At 53.3% G+C, this 19185-nt stretch overlaps 1 protein-coding gene across 1 annotated transcript in view; it reads left to right on the top strand.

Annotated features, from left to right (window-relative positions):
* IQGAP1 (IQ motif containing GTPase activating protein 1) overlaps nucleotides 1–19185 on the top strand; it is a 245247-nt gene that overhangs the window by 193652 nt on the left and 32410 nt on the right. Inside the window, exons 31-34 of the mRNA XM_073568580.1 lie at nucleotides 1009–1111; nucleotides 16417–16552; nucleotides 16637–16724; nucleotides 16910–17122. Coding sequence (XP_073424681.1) covers nucleotides 1009–1111; nucleotides 16417–16552; nucleotides 16637–16724; nucleotides 16910–17122 — 540 coding nt within the window. The remainder of the gene's footprint in view (nucleotides 1–1008; nucleotides 1112–16416; nucleotides 16553–16636; nucleotides 16725–16909; nucleotides 17123–19185) is intronic.

Genomic DNA, 19185 nt, shown 5'->3' with positions numbered 1-19185 from the left:
TTTATATGTTAAGCTTGTCGTACAGCGTAGCACCTGGCAGGGTTAATGGGTACAGTCCTGTAGGTGCAGTGAAGTGTTCATCCAGGCAGCAGCATCGCCGGTGTAACACTAGACAAACGGCATAGTGGGTATCCATAATTAGACGCCTATAGGAATACCGCACCATACAGCAGCCTACACGTAATGTAGGTCCATACAGTGGATAATACATACATATGGTAATGCCTAGAGCATGACCAAGGCCAAGTTTTTAAGATGGTGAAGCACACTCTTAAGCAATAAGCCTCAGAAAACCTGTATGTTATAGGTTTTGTCCAAAAATGTAAGAAAATTCTGTAAGTGCCCAAGTTCAGAAGGTATCTACACAGAAAGGGATCACCTTAAAATAATTTTTATTAATGATATAACAAGTCATAAACACTAGTTAAAAACCGTTAAAAGGCACACAAAAATGGCCGTAATACAAGAGAAACTACCTAGTCTGACTGGGACATAGGCCCACCACATCTGTGTCACCGGAGCCTCAGTCAGTTCAAGAAATACACTTTGCACACTGTCCCAATCAAACATATGATGGGTAATGGATGTGCATTATTATATGGATCCAGTAGATCCCTCTACATAGATAAATACAAAGTGGTTAATTTACCACAAGTAACACCGTGAATACAATCTAAACAATTTTAAAGTTGTCTTCTGTGCATATAAAGTGCAAAGTGATAAAGATAGCAGCAAAATATTATTAGACTGAGATCCTTTCAGCAATATTATGTTAAGGATAGTGGAGAATATTGCAAAGCATACAAACAGATGTAAGAGATCTTAAGCAAATAGACAGATTAAGGAACGCTGTGTGAATAGTGGCAAACACTGCATCTATGTATACTATACGATATAGATGGATATATATACGTGTGTGTCTCTGTATGTTAAACTGAACATGATATGTTCTTCTATGCTATGACTGATCCCACAGCACAGTGAGTAACCATGGTCTTTTCATTGCAGCTGCTTCTGGACCATCAGGACGCTATAGCACCCGAGCACAACGATCCCATCCATGAACTGTTAGATGATCTTGGGGAGGTTCCTACTCTTGAGTCTCTTATAGGTGAGAGATTGCTGCTCATGTGATGAATGTATAAGACAATAAGATTTATGTCGGGTGACAACATAAATAAATAAAAAAAAAAAAGTTTGAGATGTCAACCCTGGTTCATTACTAGTTTGTTAAAAAAGGGTTGTATTATTAAGAAAACCCTTTCTAAAAACTGTCCTCCTGGAAATCAAGTGGTCACTGCAGATCCAGCTTCTGGTACCTCCAGTGATCGGTCACCTAATATTATAATTCATGTGACCGATGCCATGTGAGCAGCTCCCAGTGTGACAGATGCCATGTCAGCAGCCCCCTTAAGCCCCCAGTGTGACAGATGCCATGTAAGCAGCCCCAATTGTGACAGATGTCTTCTCAGCAGCCTCCCAGTGTGACAATGTCAGCAGCCCTCTTCAGCCCCCAGTGTGACAGTTGCCATCTCAGCAGCCCCCTTCAGCCCCCAGTGTGACAGATGCCATGTCAGCAGCCCCCAATGTGACAGATGCCATGTCAGGTCAGCAGCCCCCTTCAGCCCCCAATGTGGCAGTTGCCATGTCAGCAGCCCCCAATGTGACAGATGCCATGTCAGCAGCTCCCTTCACCCCCAGTGTGACAGATGCCATGTCGGCAGCCCCCAATGTGACAGATGCAATGTCAGCAGCCCCCTTTAGCCCCCAGTGTGACAGATGCCATGTCAATAGCCCCCAATGTGACAAATGCCATGTCAATAGCCCCCAGTGTGACAGATGCCATGTCAGCAGCCCCCTTTATCCCCCAATGTGACAGATGCCATGTCAGCAGCCCCCTTTAGCCCCCAGTGTGAAAAATGCCATGTCAATAGCCCCCAGTGTGACAGATGCCATGTCAATAGACCTCAATGTGACAAATGCCATGTCAGGAGCCCCCGATGTGACAGATGCCATGTCAGCAGCCCCCTTCAGCCCCCAGTGTGACAGATGCCATGTCAGCAGCCCCCAATGTGACAGATGCCATGTCAGGTCAGCAGCCCCCTTCAGCCCCCAATGTGGCAGTTGCCATGTCAGCAGCCCCCAATGTGACAGATGCCATGTCAGCAGCTCCCTTCACCCCCAGTGTGACAGATGCCATGTCGGCAGCCCCCAATGTGACAGATGCAATGTCAGCAGCCCCCTTTAGCCCCCAGTGTGACAGATGCCATGTCAATAGCCCCCAATGTGACAAATGCCATGTCAATAGCCCCCAGTGTGACAGATGCCATGTCAGCAGCCCCCTTTATCCCCCAATGTGACAGATGCCATGTCAGCAGCCCCCTTTAGCCCCCAGTGTGACAAATGCCATGTCAATAGCCCCCAGTGTGACAGATGCCATGTCAATAGACCTCAATGTGACAAATGCCATGTCAGGAGCCCCCGATGTGACAGATGCCATGTCAGCAGCCCCCTTCAGCCCCCAGTGTGACAGATGCCATGTCAGCAGCCCCCAATGTGACAGATGCAATGTAAGCAGCCCCCTTTAGCCCCCAATGTGACAGATGGCATGTCAATAGCCCCCAGTGTGACAGATGCCATGTCAGCAGCCCCCAATGTGACAGATGCCATGTCAGCAGCCCCCAATGTGACAGATGCCATGTCAGTAGCCCCCAGTGTGACAGATGCAATGTCAGGAGCCCCCAATGTGACAGATGCCATGTCAGCAGCCCCCTTTAGCCCCCAATGTGACAGATGCCATGTCAGCAGCCCCCTTTAGCCCCCAATGTGACAGATGCCATGTCAGCAGCCCCCAATGTGACAGATGCCATGTCAGTAGCCCCCAGTGTGACAGATGCAATGTCAGGAGCCCCCAATGTGACAGATGCCATGTCAGCAGCCCTCTTTAGCCCCCAATGTGACAGATGCCATGTCAGCAGCCCCCTTTAGCCCCCAATGTGACAGATGCCATGTCAGCAGCCCCCCTTTAGCCCCCAATGTGACAGATGCCATGTCAGCAGCCCCCTTTAGCCCCCAGTGTGACAGATGCCATGTCAGCATCCCCCTTTAGCCCCCAATGTGACAGATGCCATGTCAGCAGCCCTCTTCAGCCCCCAGTGTGACAGATGCCATGTCAGCAGCCCTCTTCAGCCCCCAGTGTGACAGATGCCATGTCAGCAGCCCCCAATGTGACAGATGCAATGTAAGCAGCCCCCTTTAGCCCCCAGTGTGACAGATGCCATCTCAGCAGCCCCCTTCAGCCCCCAGTGTGACAGATGCCATGTCAGCAGCCTCCAATGTGACAGATGCCATGTCAGGTCAGCAGCCCCCTTCAGCCCCCAATGTGGCAGTTGCCATGTCAGGTCAGCAGCCCCTTCAGCTCCCAATGTGACAGATGCCATGTCAGGTCAGCAGCCCCCTTCAGCTCCCAATGTGACAGTTGCCATGTCGGCAGCCCCCAATGTGACAGATGCAATATCAGCAGCCCCTTTTAGCCCCCAGTGTGACAGATGCCATGTCAGCATTCCCCTTTAGCCCCCAATGTGACAGATGCCATGTCCGCTGCCCTCTTTAGCCCCCAGTGTGACAGATGCCATGTAAGCAGCCCCCTTTAGCCCCCAATGTGACAGATGCCATGTCAGCAGCCCCCTTTAGCCCCCAATGTGACAGATGCCATGTCAGCAGCCCCCAATGTGACAGATGCCATGTCAGTAGCCCCCAGTGTGACAGATGCAATGTCAGGAGCCCCCAATGTGACAGATGCCATGTCAGCAGCCCTCTTTAGCCCCCAATGTGACAGATGCCATGTCAGCAGCCCCCTTTAGCCCCCAATGTGACAGATGCCATGTCAGCAGCCCCCCTTTAGCCCCCAATGTGACAGATGCCATGTCAGCAGCCCCCTTTAGCCCCCAGTGTGACAGATGCCATGTCAATAGACCTCAATGTGACAAATGCCATGTCAGGAGCCCCCGATGTGACAGATGCCATGTCAGCAGCCCCCTTCAGCCCCCAGTGTGACAGATGCCATGTCAGCAGCCCCCAATGTGACAGATGCAATGTAAGCAGCCCCCTTTAGCCCCCAATGTGACAGATGGCATGTCAATAGCCCCCAGTGTGACAGATGCCATGTCAGCAGCCCCCAATGTGACAGATGCCATGTCAGCAGCCCCCAATGTGACAGATGCCATGTCAGTAGCCCCCAGTGTGACAGATGCAATGTCAGGAGCCCCCAATGTGACAGATGCCATGTCAGCAGCCCCCTTTAGCCCCCAATGTGACAGATGCCATGTCAGCAGCCCCCTTTAGCCCCCAATGTGACAGATGCCATGTCAGCAGCCCCCAATGTGACAGATGCCATGTCAGTAGCCCCCAGTGTGACAGATGCAATGTCAGGAGCCCCCAATGTGACAGATGCCATGTCAGCAGCCCTCTTTAGCCCCCAATGTGACAGATGCCATGTCAGCAGCCCCCTTTAGCCCCCAATGTGACAGATGCCATGTCAGCAGCCCCCCTTTAGCCCCCAATGTGACAGATGCCATGTCAGCAGCCCCCTTTATCCCCCAGTGTGACAGATGCCATGTCAGCATCCCCCTTTAGCCCCCAATGTGACAGATGCCATGTCAGCAGCCCTCTTCAGCCCCCAGTGTGACAGATGCCATGTCAGCAGCCCTCTTCAGCCCCCAGTGTGACAGATGCCATGTCAGCAGCCCCCAATGTGACAGATGCAATGTAAGCAGCCCCCTTTAGCCCCCAGTGTGACAGATGCCATCTCAGCAGCCCCCTTCAGCCCCCAGTGTGACAGATGCCATGTCAGCAGCCTCCAATGTGACAGATGCCATGTCAGGTCAGCAGCCCCCTTCAGCCCCCAATGTGGCAGTTGCCATGTCAGGTCAGCAGCCCCTTCAGCTCCCAATGTGACAGATGCCATGTCAGGTCAGCAGCCCCCTTCAGCTCCCAATGTGACAGTTGCCATGTCGGCAGCCCCCAATGTGACAGATGCAATATCAGCAGCCCCTTTTAGCCCCCAGTGTGACAGATGCCATGTCAGCATTCCCCTTTAGCCCCCAATGTGACAGATGCCATGTCCGCTGCCCTCTTTAGCCCCCAGTGTGACAGATGCCATGTAAGCAGCCCCCTTTAGCCCCCAGTGTGACAGATGCCATGTCAGCAGCCCTCTTCAGCCCCCAATGTGGCAGTTGCCATGTAAGCAGCCCCCTTCAGCCCCCAATGTGGCAGTTGCCATGTCAGCAGCCCCCTTCAGCCCTCAATGTGACAGATGCCATGTCAGGTCAGCAGCCCCTTTAGCTCCCAATGTGACAGATGCCATGTCAGGTCAGCAGCCCCCTTCAGCTCCCAATGTGACAGTTGCCATGTCGGCAGCCCCCAATGTGACAGATGCAATATCAGCAGCCCCTTTTAGCCCCCAATGTGACAGATGCCATGTCAGCATTCCCCTTTAGCCCCCAATGTGACAGATGCCATGTCCGCTGCCCTCTTTAGCCCCCAGTGTGACAGATGCCATGTAAGCAGCCCCCTTTAGCCCCCAATGTGACAGATGCCATGTCAGCAGCCCCCTTTAGCCCCCAATGTGACAGATGCCATGTCAGCAGCCCCCAATGTGACAGATGCCATGTCAGTAGCCCCCAGTGTGACAGATGCAATGTCAGGAGCCCCCAATGTGACAGATGCCATGTCAGCAGCCCTCTTTAGCCCCCAATGTGACAGATGCCATGTCAGCAGCCCCCTTTAGCCCCCAATGTGACAGATGCCATGTCAGCAGCCCCCCTTTAGCCCCCAATGTGACAGATGCCATGTCAGCAGCCCCCTTTAGCCCCCAGTGTGACAGATGCCATGTCAGCATCCCCCTTTAGCCCCCAATGTGACAGATGCCATGTCAGCAGCCCTCTTCAGCCCCCAGTGTGACAGATGCCATGTCAGCAGCCCTCTTCAGCCCCCAGTGTGACAGATGCCATGTCAGCAGCCCCCAATGTGACAGATGCAATGTAAGCAGCCCCCTTTAGCCCCCAGTGTGACAGATGCCATCTCAGCAGCCCCCTTCAGCCCCCAGTGTGACAGATGCCATGTCAGCAGCCTCCAATGTGACAGATGCCATGTCAGGTCAGCAGCCCCCTTCAGCCCCCAATGTGGCAGTTGCCATGTCAGGTCAGCAGCCCCTTCAGCTCCCAATGTGACAGATGCCATGTCAGGTCAGCAGCCCCCTTCAGCTCCCAATGTGACAGTTGCCATGTCGGCAGCCCCCAATGTGACAGATGCAATATCAGCAGCCCCTTTTAGCCCCCAGTGTGACAGATGCCATGTCAGCATTCCCCTTTAGCCCCCAATGTGACAGATGCCATGTCCGCTGCCCTCTTTAGCCCCCAGTGTGACAGATGCCATGTAAGCAGCCCCCTTTAGCCCCCAGTGTGACAGATGCCATGTCAGCAGCCCTCTTCAGCCCCCAATGTGGCAGTTGCCATGTAAGCAGCCCCCTTCAGCCCCCAATGTGGCAGTTGCCATGTCAGCAGCCCCCTTCAGCCCTCAATGTGACAGATGCCATGTCAGGTCAGCAGCCCCTTCAGCTCCCAATGTGACAGATGCCATGTCAGGTCAGCAGCCCCCTTCAGCTCCCAATGTGACAGTTGCCATGTCGGCAGCCCCCAATGTGACAGATGCAATATCAGCAGCCCCTTTTAGCCCCCAATGTGACAGATGCCATGTCAGCATTCCCCTTTAGCCCCCAATGTGACAGATGCCATGTCCGCTGCCCTCTTTAGCCCCCAGTGTGACAGATGCCATGTAAGCAGCCCCCTTTAGCCCCCAGTGTGACAGATGCCATGTCAGCAGCCCTCTTCAGTCCCCAGTGTGACAGATGCCATGTCAATAGCCCTGAATGTGACAAATACCATGTCAGGAGCCCCCGATGTGACAGATGCCATGTCAGCAGTCCCCTTTAGCCCCCAGTGTGACAGATGCCATGTCAGCAGCCCCCGATCTGACAGATGCAATGTAAGCAGCCCCCAGTGTGACAGATGGCATGTCAGCAGCCCCCAGTGTGACAGATGCCATGTCAGCAGCCCCCTTCAGCCCCCAGTGTGACAGATGCCATGTCAGCAGCCCCCTTCAGCCCCCAGTGTGACAGATGCCATGTCGGGAGCTCCCAATGTTACAGATGCCATGTCAGCAGCCCCAATGTGACAGATGCCATGTCAGCATTCCCCTTTAGCCCCCAGTGTGACAGATGCCATGTCCGCTGTCCTCTTCAGCCCCCAGTGTGACAGATGCCATGTCAGCAGCCCCCTTTAGCCCCCAGTGTGACAGATGCCATGTCAGCAGCCCTCTTCAGCCCCCAGTGTGACAGATGCCATGTCAATAGCCCTGAATGTGACAACTGCCATGTCAGGAGCCCCCGATGTGACAGATGCCATGTCAGCAGTCCCCTTCAGCCCCCAGTGTGACAGATGCCATGTCAGCAGCCCCCGATCTGACAGATGCAATGTAAGCAGCCCCCAGTGTGACAGATGGCATGTCAGCAGCCCCCAATGTGAGAAATGCCATGTCAGCAGCACCCTTCAGCCCCCAGTGTGACAGATGCCATGTCAGGAGCCCCCAATGTTACAGATGCCATGTCAGCAGCCCCAATGTGACAGATGCCATGTCAGCATTCCCCTTTGGCCCCAATGTGACAGATGCCATGTCAGCATCCCCCTTTAGCCCCCAATGTGACAGATGCCATGTCAGCAGTCCTCTTCAGCCCCCAGTGTGACAGATGCCATGTCAGCAGTCCTCTTCAGCCCCCAGTGTGACAGATGCCATGTCAGCAGCCCCCTTCAGCCCCCAGAGTGACAGATGCCATGTCAGCAGCCCCCTTCAGCCCCCAGTGTGACAGATGCCATGTCAGGAGCCCCCAATGTTACAGATGCCATGTCAGCAGCCCCAATGTGACAGATGCCATGTCAGCATTCCCCTTTGGCCCCAATGTGACAGATGCCATGTCAGCATCCCCCTTTAGCCCCCAATGTGACAGATGCCATGTCAGCAGTCCTCTTCAGCCCCCAGTGTGACAGATGCCATGTCAGCAGTCCTCTTCCGCCCCCAGTGTGACAGATGCCATGTCAATAGCCCTCAATGTGACAAATGCCATGTCAGGAGCCCCCGATGTGACAGATGCCATGTCAGCAGTCCCCTTCAGCACCCAGTGTGACAGATGCCATGTCAGCAGCCCCCAATGTGACAGATGCAATGTAAGCAGCCCCCTTTAGCCCCCAGTGTGACAGATGGCATGTCAATAGCCCCCAATATGACAGATGCCATGTCAGCAGCCCCCGATCTGACAGATGCAATGTAAGCAGCCCCCAGTGTGACAGATGGCATGTCAGCAGCCCCCAGTGTGACAGATGCCATGTCAGCAGCCCCCTTCATCCCCCAGTGTGACAGATGCCATGTCAGCAGCCCCCTTCAGCCCCCAGTGTGACAGATGCCATGTCAGGAGCCCCCAATGTTACAGATGCCATGTCAGCAGCCCCAATGTGACAGATGCCATGTCAGCATTCCCCTTTAGCCCCCAGTGTGACAGATGCCATGTCCGCTGCCCTCTTCAGCCCCCAGTGTGACAGATGCCATGTCAGCAGCCCCCTTTAGCCCCCAGTGTGACAGATGCCATGTCAGCAGCCCTCTTCAGCCCCCAGTGTGACAGATGCCATGTCAATAGCCCTGAATGTGACAACTGCCATGTCAGGAGCCCCCGATGTGACAGATGCCATGTCAGCAGTCCCCTTCAGCCCCCAGTGTGACAGATGCCATGTCAGCAGCCCCCGATCTGACAGATGCAATGTAAGCAGCCCCCAGTGTGACAGATGGCATGTCAGCAGCCCCCAATGTGAGAAATGCCATGTCAGCAGCCCCCTTCAGCCCCCAGTGTGACAGATGCCATGTCAGGAGCCCCCAATGTTACAGATGCCATGTCAGCAGCCCCAATGTGACAGATGCCATGTCAGCATTCCCCTTTGGCCCCAATGTGACAGATGCCATGTCAGCATCCCCCTTTAGCCCCCAATGTGACAGATGCCATGTCAGCAGTCCTCTTCAGCCCCCAGTGTGACAGATGCCATGTCAGCAGTCCTCTTCAGCCCCCAGTGTGACAGATGCCATGTCAGCAGCCCCCTTCAGCCCCCAGAGTGACAGATGCCATGTCAGCAGCCCCCTTCAGCCCCCAGTGTGACAGATGCCATGTCAGCAGCCCCACTGTGACAGATGCCATGTCAGCATTCCCCTTTGGCCCCAATGTGACAGATGCCATGTCAGCATCCCCCTTTAGCCCCCAGTGTGACAGATGCCATGTCAGCAGCCCTCTTCTGCCCCCAGTGTGACAGATGCCATGTCAGCAGCCCCCAATGTGACAGATGCAATGTAAGCAGCCCCCTTTAGCCCCCAGTGTGACAGAAGGCATGTCAATAGCCCCCAATATGACAGATGCCATGTCAGCAGCCCCCAATGTGACAGATGCCATGTCAGCAGCCCCCTTCAGCCCCCAGTGTGACAGATGCCATGTCAGCAGCCCCCAGTGTGACAGATGCCATGTCAGCAGCCCTCTTTAGCCCCCAATGTGACAGATGCCATGTCAGCAGCCCCCTTTAGCCCCCAATGTGACAGATGCCATGTCAGCAGCCCCCTTTAGCCCCCAGTGTGACAGATGCCATGTCAGCAGCCCCCAGTGTGACAGATGCCATGTCAGCAGCCCTCTTCAGCCCCCAGTGTGACAGATGCCATGTCAGCAGCCCTCTTCAGCCCCCAGTGTGACAGATGCCATGTCAGCAGCCCTCTTCAGCCCCCAGTGTGACAGTTGCCATCTCAGCAGCCCCCTTCAGCCCCCAGTGTGACAGATGCCATGTCACCAGCCCCCAATGTGACAGATGCCATGTCAGGTCAGCAGCCCCCTTCAGCCCCCAATGTGACAGATGCCATGTCAGGTCAGCAGCCCCTTCAGCTCCCAATGTGACAGATGCCATGTCAGGTCAGCAGCCCCCTTCAGCTCCCAATGTGACAGTTGCCATGTCAGCAGCCCCCAATGTGACAGATGCCATGTCAGCAGCCCTCTTTAGCCCCCAATGTGACAGATGCCATGTCAGCAGCCCCCTTTAGCCCCCAATGTGACAGATGCCATGTCAGCAGCCCCCTTTAGCCCCCAATGTGACAGATGCCATGTCAGCAGCCCCCTTTAGCCCCCAATGTGACAGATGCCATGTCAGCAGCCCCCTTTAGCCCCCAATGTGACAGATGCCATGTCAGCAGCCCCCTTTAGCCCCCAGTGTGACAGATGCCATGTCAGCAGCCCCCAGTGTGACAGATGCCATGTCAGCAGCCCTCTTCAGCCCCCAGTGTGACAGATGCCATGTCAGCAGCCCTCTTCAGCCCCCAGTGTGACAGATGCCATCTCAGCAGCCCCCTTCAGCCCCCAGTGTGACAGATGCCATGTCAGCAGCCCCCAATGTGACAGATGCCATGTCAGGTCAGCAGCCCCTTCAGCTCCCAATGTGACAGTTGCCATGTCAGCAGCCCCCAATGTGACAGATGCCATGTCAGGTCAGCAGCCCCTTCAGCTCCCAATGTGACAGATGCCATGTCAGGTCAGCAGCCCCCTTCAGCTCCCAATGTGACAGTTGCCATGTCAGCAGCCCCCAATGTGACAGATGCCATGTCAGCAGCCCTCTTTAGCCCCCAATGTGACAGATGCCATGTCAGCAGCCCCCTTTAGCCCCCAATGTGACAGATGCCATGTCAGCAGCCCCCTTTAGCCCCCAATGTGACAGATGCCATGTCAGCAGCCCCCTTTAGCCCCCAGTGTGACAGATGCCATGTCAGCAGCCCCCAGTGTGACAGATGCCATGTCAGCAGCCCTCTTCAGCCCCCAGTGTGACAGATGCCATGTCAGCAGCCCTCTTCAGCCCCCAGTGTGACAGATGCCATGTCAGCAGCCCTCTTCAGCCCCCAGTGTGACAGTTGCCATCTCAGCAGCCCCCTTCAGCCCCCAGTGTGACAGATGCCATGTCACCAGCCCCCAATGTGACAGATGCCATGTCAGGTCAGCAGCCCCCTTCAGCCCCCAATGTGACAGATGCCATGTCAGGTCAGCAGCCCCTTCAGCTCCCAATGTGACAGATGCCATGTCAGGTCAGCAGCCCCCTTCAGCTCCCAATGTGACAGTTGCCATGTCAGCAGCCCCCAATGTGACAGATGCCATGTCAGCAGCCCTCTTTAGCCCCCAATGTGACAGATGCCATGTCAGCAGCCCCCTTTAGCCCCCAATGTGACAGATGCCATGTCAGCAGCCCCCTTTAGCCCCCAATGTGACAGATGCCATGTCAGCAGCCCCCTTTAGCCCCCAATGTGACAGATGCCATGTCAGCAGCCCCCTTTAGCCCCCAATGTGACAGATGCCATGTCAGCAGCCCCCTTTAGCCCCCAGTGTGACAGATGCCATGTCAGCAGCCCCCAGTGTGACAGATGCCATGTCAGCAGCCCTCTTCAGCCCCCAGTGTGACAGATGCCATGTCAGCAGCCCTCTTCAGCCCCCAGTGTGACAGATGCCATCTCAGCAGCCCCCTTCAGCCCCCAGTGTGACAGATGCCATGTCAGCAGCCCCCAATGTGACAGATGCCATGTCAGGTCAGCAGCCCCTTCAGCTCCCAATGTGACAGTTGCCATGTCAGCAGCCCCCAATGTGACAGATGCCATGTCAGCAGCCCTCTTTAGCCCCCAATGTGACAGATGCCATGTCAGCAGCCCCCTTTAGCCCCCAATGTGACAGATGCCATGTCAGCAGCCCCCTTTAGCCCCCAATGTGACAGATGCCATGTCAGCAGCCCCCTTTATCCCCCAGTGTGACAGATGCCATGTCAGCAGCCCCCAGTGTGACAGATTCCATGTCAGCAGCCCTCTTCTGCCCCCAGTGTGACAGATGCCATGTCAGCAGCCCTCTTCAGCCCCCAGTGTGACAGATGCCATCTCAGCAACCCCCAGTGTGACAGATGCCATGTCAGCAGCCCCCAATGTGACAGATGCCATGTCAGGTCAGCAGCCCCTTCAGCCCCCAATGTGACAGATGCCATGTCAGGTCAGCAGCCCCTTCAGCTCCCAATGTGACAGTTGCCATGTCAGCAGCCCCCAATGTGACAGATGCCATGTCAGCAGCCCCCAATGTGACAGATGCCATGTCAGCAGTCCCCTTCAGCCCCCAGTGTGACAGATGCCATGTCAGCAGCCCCCGATGTGACAGATGCCATGTCAGGTCAGCAGCCCCTTCAGCTCCCAATGTGACAGTTGCCATGTCAGCAGCCCCCAGTGTGACAGATGCCATCTCAGCAGCCCCCTTCAGCCCCCAGTGTGACAGATGCCATGTCAGCAGCCCCCAATGTGACAGATGCCATGTCAGGTCAGCAGCCCCTTCAGCTCCCAATGTGACAGTTGCCATGTCAGCAGCCCCCAATGTGACAGATGCCATGTCAGCAGCCCTCTTTAGCCCCCAATGTGACAGATGCCATGTCAGCAGCCCCCTTTAGCCCCCAATGTGACAGATGCCATGTCAGCAGCCCGCTTTAGCCCCCAATGTGACAGATGCCATGTCAGCAGCCCCCTTTATCCCCCAGTGTGACAGATGCCATGTCAGCAGCCCCCCAGTGTGACAGATTCCATGTCAGCAGCCCTCTTCTGCCCCCAGTGTGACAGATGCCATGTCAGCAGCCCTCTTCAGCCCCCAGTGTGACAGATGCCATCTCAGCAGCCCCCTTCAGCCCCCAGTGTGACAGATGCCATGTCAGCAGCCCCCAATGTGACAGATGCCATGTCAGGTCAGCAGCCCCTTCAGCCCCCAATGTGACAGATGCCATGTCAGGTCAGCAGCCCCTTCAGCTCCCAATGTGACAGTTGCCATGTCAGCATCCCCCAATGTGACAGATGCCATGTCAGCAGTCCCCTTCAGCCCCCAGTGTGACAGATGCCATGTCAGCAGCCCCCGATGTGACAGATGCAATGTAAGCAGCCCCCTTTAGCCCCCAGTGTGACAGATGGCATGTCAATAGCCCCCAATGTGAGAGATGCCATGTCAGCAGCCCCCTTCAGCCCCCAGTGTGACAGATGCCATGTCAGCAGCCCCCTTCAGCCCCCAGTGTGACAGATGCCATGTCAGGAGCCCCCAATGTGACAGATGCCATATCAGCAGCCCCCAATGTGACAGATGCCATGTCAGCATTCCCCTTTAGCCCCCAATGTGACAGATGCCATGTCAGCATTCCCCTTTAGCCCCCAATGTGACAGATGCCATGTCAGCATTCCCCTTTAGCCCCCAATGTGACAGATGCCATGTCAGCAGCCCCCTTTAGCCCCCAGTGTGACAGATGCCATGTCAGCAGCCCTCTTCAGTCCCCAGTGTGACAGATGCCATGTCAGCAGCCCTCTTCAGCCCCCAGTGTGACAATGCCATGTCAGCAGCCCTCTTTAGCCCCCAGTGTGACAGATGCCATGTCAGCAGTCCTCTTCAGCCCCCAGTGTGACAGATGCCATGTCAGCAGCCCTCTTTAGCCCCCAGTGTGACAGATGCCATGTCAATAGCCCTCAATATGACAAATGCCATGTCAGGAGCCCCCGATGTGACAGATGCCATGTCAGCAGTCCCCTTCAGCCCCCAGTGTGACAGATGCCATGTCAGCAGCCCCCAATGTGACTGATGCAATGTAAGCAGCCCCCTTTAGCCCCCAGTGTGACAGATGGCATGTCAATAGCCCCCAATATGACAGATGCCATGTCAGCAGCCCCCAATGTGACAGATGCCATGTCAGCAGCCCCCTTCAGCCCCCAGTGTGACAGATGCCATGTCAGCAGCCCCCAGTGTGACAGATGCAATGTCAGGAGCCGCCAATGTGACAGATGCCATGTCAGCAGCCCCCAATGTGACAGATGCCATGTCAGCAGCCCCCTTTAGCCCCCAATGTGACAGATGCCATGTCAGCAGCCCCCTTTAGCCCCCAATGTGACAGATGCCATGTCAGCAGCCCCCTTTAGCCCCCAATGTGACAGATGCCATGTCAGCAGCCCCCTTTAGCCCCCAGTGTGACAGATGCCATGTCCGCATCCCCCAGTGTGACAGATGCCATATCAGCAGCCCTCTTCAGACCCCAGCGTGACAGATGCCATCTCAGCAGCCCCCTTCAGCCCCCAGTGTGACAGATGCCATGTCAATAGCCCCCAATGTGACAGATGCCATGTCAATAGCCCCCAGTGTGACAGATGCCATGTCAGCAGTCCCCTTCAGCCCCCAAGTGTGACAGATGCCATGTCAGCAGCCCCCAATGTGACAGATGCAATGTAAGCAGCCCCCTTTAGCCCCCAGTGTGACAGATGGCATGTCAATAGCCCCCAGTGTGACAGATGCCATGTCAATAGCCCTGAATGTGACAAATGCCATGTCAGGAGCCCCCGATGTGACAGATGCCATGTCAGCAGTCCCCTTCAGCCCTCAGTGTGACAGATGCCATGTCAGCAGCCCCCAATGTGACAGATGCAATGTAAGCAGCCCCCTTTATCCCCAAATGTGACAGATGGCATGTCAATAGCCCCCAGTGTGACAGATGCCGTGTCAGCAGCCCCCTTCAGCCCCCAGTGTGACAGATGCCATGTCAGGAGCTCCCAATGTTACAGATGCCATGTCAGCAGCCCCCAATGTGACAGATGCCATGTCAGCATTCCCCTTTAGCCCCCAATGTGACAGATGCCATGTCAGCATCCCCCTTTAGCCCCCAATGTGACAGATGCCATGTCAGCAGCCCTCTTTAGCCCCCAATGTGACAGATGCCATGTCAGCAGTCCCCTTTAGCCCCCAATGTGACAGATGCCATGTCAGCATCCCCCTTTAGCCCCCAATGTGACAGATGCCATGTCAGCAGCCCTCTTTAGCCCCCAGTGTGACAGATGCCATGTCAGCAGCCCCCTTTAGCCCCCAGTGTGACAGATGCCATGTCAGCAGCCCCCTTTAGCCCCCAGTGTGACAGATGCCATGTCAGCAGCCCCCTTTAGCCCCCAGTGTGACAGATGCCATGTCAGCAGCCCTCTTCAGCCCCCAGTGTGACAGATGCCATCTCAGCTGCCCCCTTCAGCCCCCAGTGTGACAGATGCCATGTCAGCAGCCCCCAGTGTGACAGATGCCATGTCAGGTCAGCAGCCCCTTCAACCCCCAATGTGACAGATGCCATGTCAGGTCAGCAGCCCCTTCAGCCCCCAATGTGACAGATGCCATGTCAGCAGCCCCCTTCACCCCCAGTGTGACAGATGCCATGTCGGCAGCCCCCAATGTGACAGATGCAATGTCAGCAGGCCCCTTTAGCCCCCAATGTGACAGATGCCATGTCAATAGCCCCCAATGTGACAGATGCCATGCCAGCAGCCCCCTTTAGCCCCCAGTGTGACAGATGCCATGTCAGCAGCCCCCTTTAGCCCCCAGTGTGACAGATGCCATGTCAGCAACCCCCTTCAGCCCCCAGTGTGACAGATGCCATGTCAGCAGCCCCCCAGTGTGACAGATGCCATGTCAGCAGCCCCCAATATGACAGATGCCATGTCAGCAGCCACCAATGTGACAGATGCCATGTCAGCAGCCCCCTTTAGCCCCCAATGTGACAGATGCCATGTCAGCAGCCCCTTTTAGCCCCCAGTGTGACAGATGCCATGTCAGCAGCCTCTTTTAGCCCCCAGTGTGACAGATGGCATGTCAATATCCCCCAATATGACAGATGCCATGTCAGCAGCCCCCTTCAGCCCCCAGTGTGAGAAATGCCATGTCAGCAGCCCCCAGTGTGACAGATGCAATGTCAGGAGCTCCCAATGTGACAGATGCCATGTCAGCAGCCCTCTTTAGCCCCCAATGTGACAGATGCCATGTCAGCAGCCCCCTTTAGCCCCCAATGTGACAGATGCCATGTCAGCAGCCTCTTTTAGCCCCCAGTGTGACAGATGCCATGTCAGCAGCCCCCAGTGTGACAGATGCCATGTCAGCAGCCCCCTTTTGCACCAATGTGACAGATGCCATGTCAGCAGCCCCCTTCAGCCCCCAATGCAGGAATGAGAGGCACAGAATAACCACTTTCATAATTTGATAATATCTGCAATCCACTCTCATTTTCAATGATCTCTTTCTGTAAAAGTGCACAGAAAAGTAATTATTTGTATACGAAGTTTTCAAGGCGCTTCTCTTTTTGTGTGGCAGCAGTGTAAGCTGTGGGGGGCTTTTCCAGCAACATCCATCTGCATTTTGTATCTCTCTATTGAAGACGTTATTTCAGTTTCGGACATTGTCGCTTTTTTTTCTGATTTTCTTTTTCTTATGTGCTTCAGGTGAGGGCCCAGGAACTTCTCCAGATTCCAGTAAAGAGTCCCTAGCAAAGACGGAGGTGTCCCTTACCCTCACTAACAAGTTTGAAGTCCTTGGCGATGAGAATGCAGAAAAAGATGCCAAGACCATCTTACTAAAGTAAGAGCTGCAGTTGTGGGGAATTATTTGTTTGGTTTCAAGAAAGAATTGGATTAGTTCCTAATTTATTACTTTATCTTCCAGCACAAAGCGCCTGATCGTGGATGTCATTCGGTTCCAACCTGGAGAAACCTTGACAGAGATTTTGGATACACCCGCGACCCCTGAACAGGTGAAGTGTCCTTTCTTTCTATAGCTCCACCCTAACAAGAGCATCAGTGTCATCGGTACACGTGTCCTGTAGTTGGTGATTACACTACAAAGACTACATCTACTTTGCCTTGTGATCCGATATATAGAAGTTATTTCTGGGTTATTTCTGGTTAACTCAGCCGTCTGTTGCCTATTTCTTTCCAGGAAGCTGATCATCAGAGAGCCATGCAGAGAAGGGCCATCAGAGATGCCAAGACACCTGACAAAATGAAGAAGGCCACAACTTTACGGCAAGGCAACAATCTAACTCTGCAAGAGAAGAAAGAGAAGATACAAACTGGACTGAAGAAGTTGGCAGATCTTGGAATGGTGAAACCAGAGAGCCGGTATCAGGATCTTATCAATGACATTGCCAAGGTAAATTCAGACTACGGTAAAGTGAATTTGTCACCAGACTTTCCTGTACAATCTTTTATTTAATGGATCTTAGACCAATTGACGTTGGTTTACTAATTTTGAAAACCCATATCAGAATGGTTGTATAATCCTTAAAGTAATCATTTTATAATGCAAATATAGTGGGTACGGAAAGTATTCAGACCCCTTTTAATTTTTCACTCTCTTTAACTGCAGCCATTTGGTAAATTCAAAAAAGTTAATTTTTTTCTCATTAATGTACACTCTGCACCCCATCTTGACTGAAAAAAACAGAAATATAGAAATTTTTGCAAATTTATTAAAAAAGAAAAAATGAAATATCACATGGTCATAAGAATTCAGACCCTTTGCTCAGACACTCATATCGAAGTCACATGCTGTCCATTTCCTTGTGATCCTACTTGAGATGGTTCTACTCATTGGAGTCCAGCTGTGTTTAATTAAACTGATAGGACTTGATTTGTAAAGTCACACACCTGTCTATATAAGACCTCACTGCTCACAGTGCATGTCAGACCAAATGAGAATCATGAGGTCAAAGGAACTGGCCAAGGAGCTCAGAGACAGAATTGTGGCAAGGCACAGATCTGGCCAAGGATACAAAAGAATTTCTGCAGTACTCAAGGTTCCTAAGAGCACAGTGGCCTCCATAATCCTTAAATGGAAGATGTTTGGGACCACCAGAAGTCTTCCTAGACCTGACCATCCAGCCAAACTGAGCAATCGGGGTAAAAGAGCCTTGGTGAGAGAGGTAAAGAAGAACCCCAAGATCACAGTGGCGGAGTTCCACAGATGCAGTAGGGAGATGGGAGAAAGTTCCACAAAGTCAGCTATCACTGCAGCCCTCCATCAGTCGGGCCTTTATGGCAGAGTGGGCCGACGGAGCCTCTCTTCAGTGCCAGACATAAGAAAGCCCCCCATAGAGTTTGCTAAAAAACCACATGAAGGACTCCCAGACTATGAGAAATAAGAATCTCTGGTCTGATGAGGCGAAGATAGAACTTTTTGGTGATAATTCTAAGTGGTATGTGTGGAGAAAACCAGGTACTGCTCATCACCTGCCCAATACAATCCCAACAATGAAACATGGTGGTGGCAGCATCATGCTATGGGGATGTTTTTCAGCTGCAGGGACAGGACGACTGGTTGCAATTGAAGGAAACCTGAATGTGGCCAAGTACAGAGATGTCCTGGATGAAAACCTCTTCCAGAGTGCTCTGAACCTCAGACTTGGCCGAAGGTTCACCTTCCAACAAGACATTGACCCTAAACACACAGATAATATAACAAATGAGTGGCTTCAGAACAACTCTGACCATTCTTGACTGGCCCAGCCAGAGCCCTGACCTAAACCCAATTGAGCATCTCTGGAGAGACCTGAAAATGGCTGTCCACCAACGTTCACCATCCAACCTGACGGAACTGGAGAGGATCTGCAAGGAAGAATGGCAGAGGATCCCCAAATCCAGGTGTGAAAAACTTGTTGCATCATTCCCAAGAAGACTCATGGCTGTACTAGCTCAAAAGTTTGCTTTTACTCAATACTGAGCAAATGGTCTGAATACTTATGACTAGAGTTGAGCGATACCAGCCGATACTTGAAAATATCGGATCGGAATGGATCGGCCGATCTTAAAAAAAAGTATCGGTATCGCCGATTCCGATACCGGGAACCAATGCAAGTCAATGGGGCCAAAATATCGGAATTAAAAAAAAACCTTTCTTTCCTTGTAGGTTAATTCTACATGAAGAAAAACAACTAAGAATAATGTAGAATGTATTGTGGGAGGTGGAGGAGACATTAAAGCCATAGAGGTTTAGCCCAATCAAATGGAATAGCAGGAATTAAACTTTTTTTTTTAAAGATGTTAGGAGTTACAAAGATATTGACTATGTTAGCCTCATTTATATTTTGCCAGACATGTATGTCTTCTTCTTCTACTTCCTTTTTTTACATTCTTCTTCTTCTACTTCCTTTTTTTACATTCTTCTTCTTCTTCTTCTACTTCCTTTTTTTACATTCTTCTTCTTATTCCTTTTTT

Source organism: Dendrobates tinctorius, unplaced genomic scaffold (genome assembly GCF_039654945.1).
Source record: "Dendrobates tinctorius isolate UK_male_01 unplaced genomic scaffold, ASM3965494v1 ptg000022l, whole genome shotgun sequence".
Classification (NCBI taxonomy): domain Eukaryota; kingdom Metazoa; phylum Chordata; class Amphibia; order Anura; family Dendrobatidae; genus Dendrobates; species Dendrobates tinctorius.
Note: the sequence above shows the minus strand (reverse complement) of the source record. Positions and strands in the feature narration are given on the sequence as shown.